Raw genomic sequence first — 1,217 nt, forward strand, 5'->3', positions numbered from 1 at the left:
AAAAAGGGGCGGCGCCCCCCCCCCGCGGGGGGGGGGGGGGGGGGGGGGGATAACACTGATAAACTGTCATGGCGTCCACCTCTGAATTTGGCTTTAATATGTTGCGCGTGTGTGTGTCCTCTCGCAGGTGATGAACAAGGACGATGCTTCACAATCGAGTACGTCATGCCCATGAACGTCCAGATGACATCAGAGTCCACCATCAGCGTGCTGAGTGAGTCAACAGAATCTAACATGAAATCTACCCCCCCCCAGTCACTGATTGGATCCTCCCGGGGCATATAAATGTTATAGGAGTCCCCACTGACACAGCGCCATTTGGAATCCAATAATAATCGCCCTGAGACCCGGGTAGAATAACTGTACAGAGCGCTATTATTCACAGCCATAGGAAGAGAGTAGAGGAGGACGCATTGCAGGCTCCATTCACAAGGATAATGATCCTTATTTGGACTTCAATATCTAGAACTTAAAGGAGAACTATGCGGTTGGTGCTTTTCACTCACCTCATAGTTCTAGCCGACCTGTGACAATGAGACTGTCACAGGTCGGCTCAGTAGATCGGGAGGTGAGCGAACACATACCGGCGTTCGCTCACTTCTCGATCCTGTCACGGCTCTCTGCCGTGACAGGGGGAGGGGCTGGATTCCCCGCTCCGATCCGCCAGCGCTGACTGGCGGAACGGACGGGGGAGGGGGCGGGTACAGCTGCCTCTAGATAGGCAGAGCCAGCTGTCACTCACGCAGCTGGGCGGATACCGTCATCTACGTCGGGATCCGCTCCGGCTGCGGCGTCTCAGTATACCGCGAGCTGTAGCTCCCTATGTACTGAGCTTAGGGTGACGGGAGGACGCTAGTTTGTGTCCTCCCGTTACCCTAAGGAGGACTATGGGGAAAAACACTGACCCTGTAGTTCTCCTTTAAGGATCCTTATCACGGTGTGTTAACTTTGTGAATTGATCCTGTGGTGTGAAAACATTTTGTGTTCTCTATGGATGTATATAACCTCAATATGGGGACACACACACACACACACACACACACACACACACAGATGACAAAGGGAACATTTTATAGCAGGGGTGCCCACAGTTTTTTCGTCTGGAGATCTACTTTTCAAATGACGAGCTCAATGAGATCTACCAATGAAAAAACACACCTACGTTCAAGGGCATGGCGGTGCATTGAAGTCAATGGCACGGCAGCCCCGCCCCCCGC

General features: G+C 52.7%; 1 protein-coding gene across 1 annotated transcript in view; it reads left to right on the top strand.

The window, feature by feature from the left end:
• The window catches only part of LOC108800971 (voltage-dependent calcium channel gamma-5 subunit), a 23,242-nt gene that overhangs the window by 4,016 nt on the left and 18,009 nt on the right, over positions 1 to 1,217 (top strand). Inside the window, exon 2 of the mRNA XM_018572950.1 lies at positions 128 to 214. Coding sequence (XP_018428452.1) covers positions 128 to 214 — 87 coding nt within the window. The remainder of the gene's footprint in view (positions 1 to 127; positions 215 to 1,217) is intronic.

The sequence above is a fragment of the Nanorana parkeri genome, unplaced genomic scaffold (genome assembly GCF_000935625.1).
Source record: "Nanorana parkeri isolate BGI_ZX_2015 unplaced genomic scaffold, ASM93562v1 scaffold2184, whole genome shotgun sequence".
Classification (NCBI taxonomy): Eukaryota; Metazoa; Chordata; class Amphibia; order Anura; family Dicroglossidae; genus Nanorana; species Nanorana parkeri.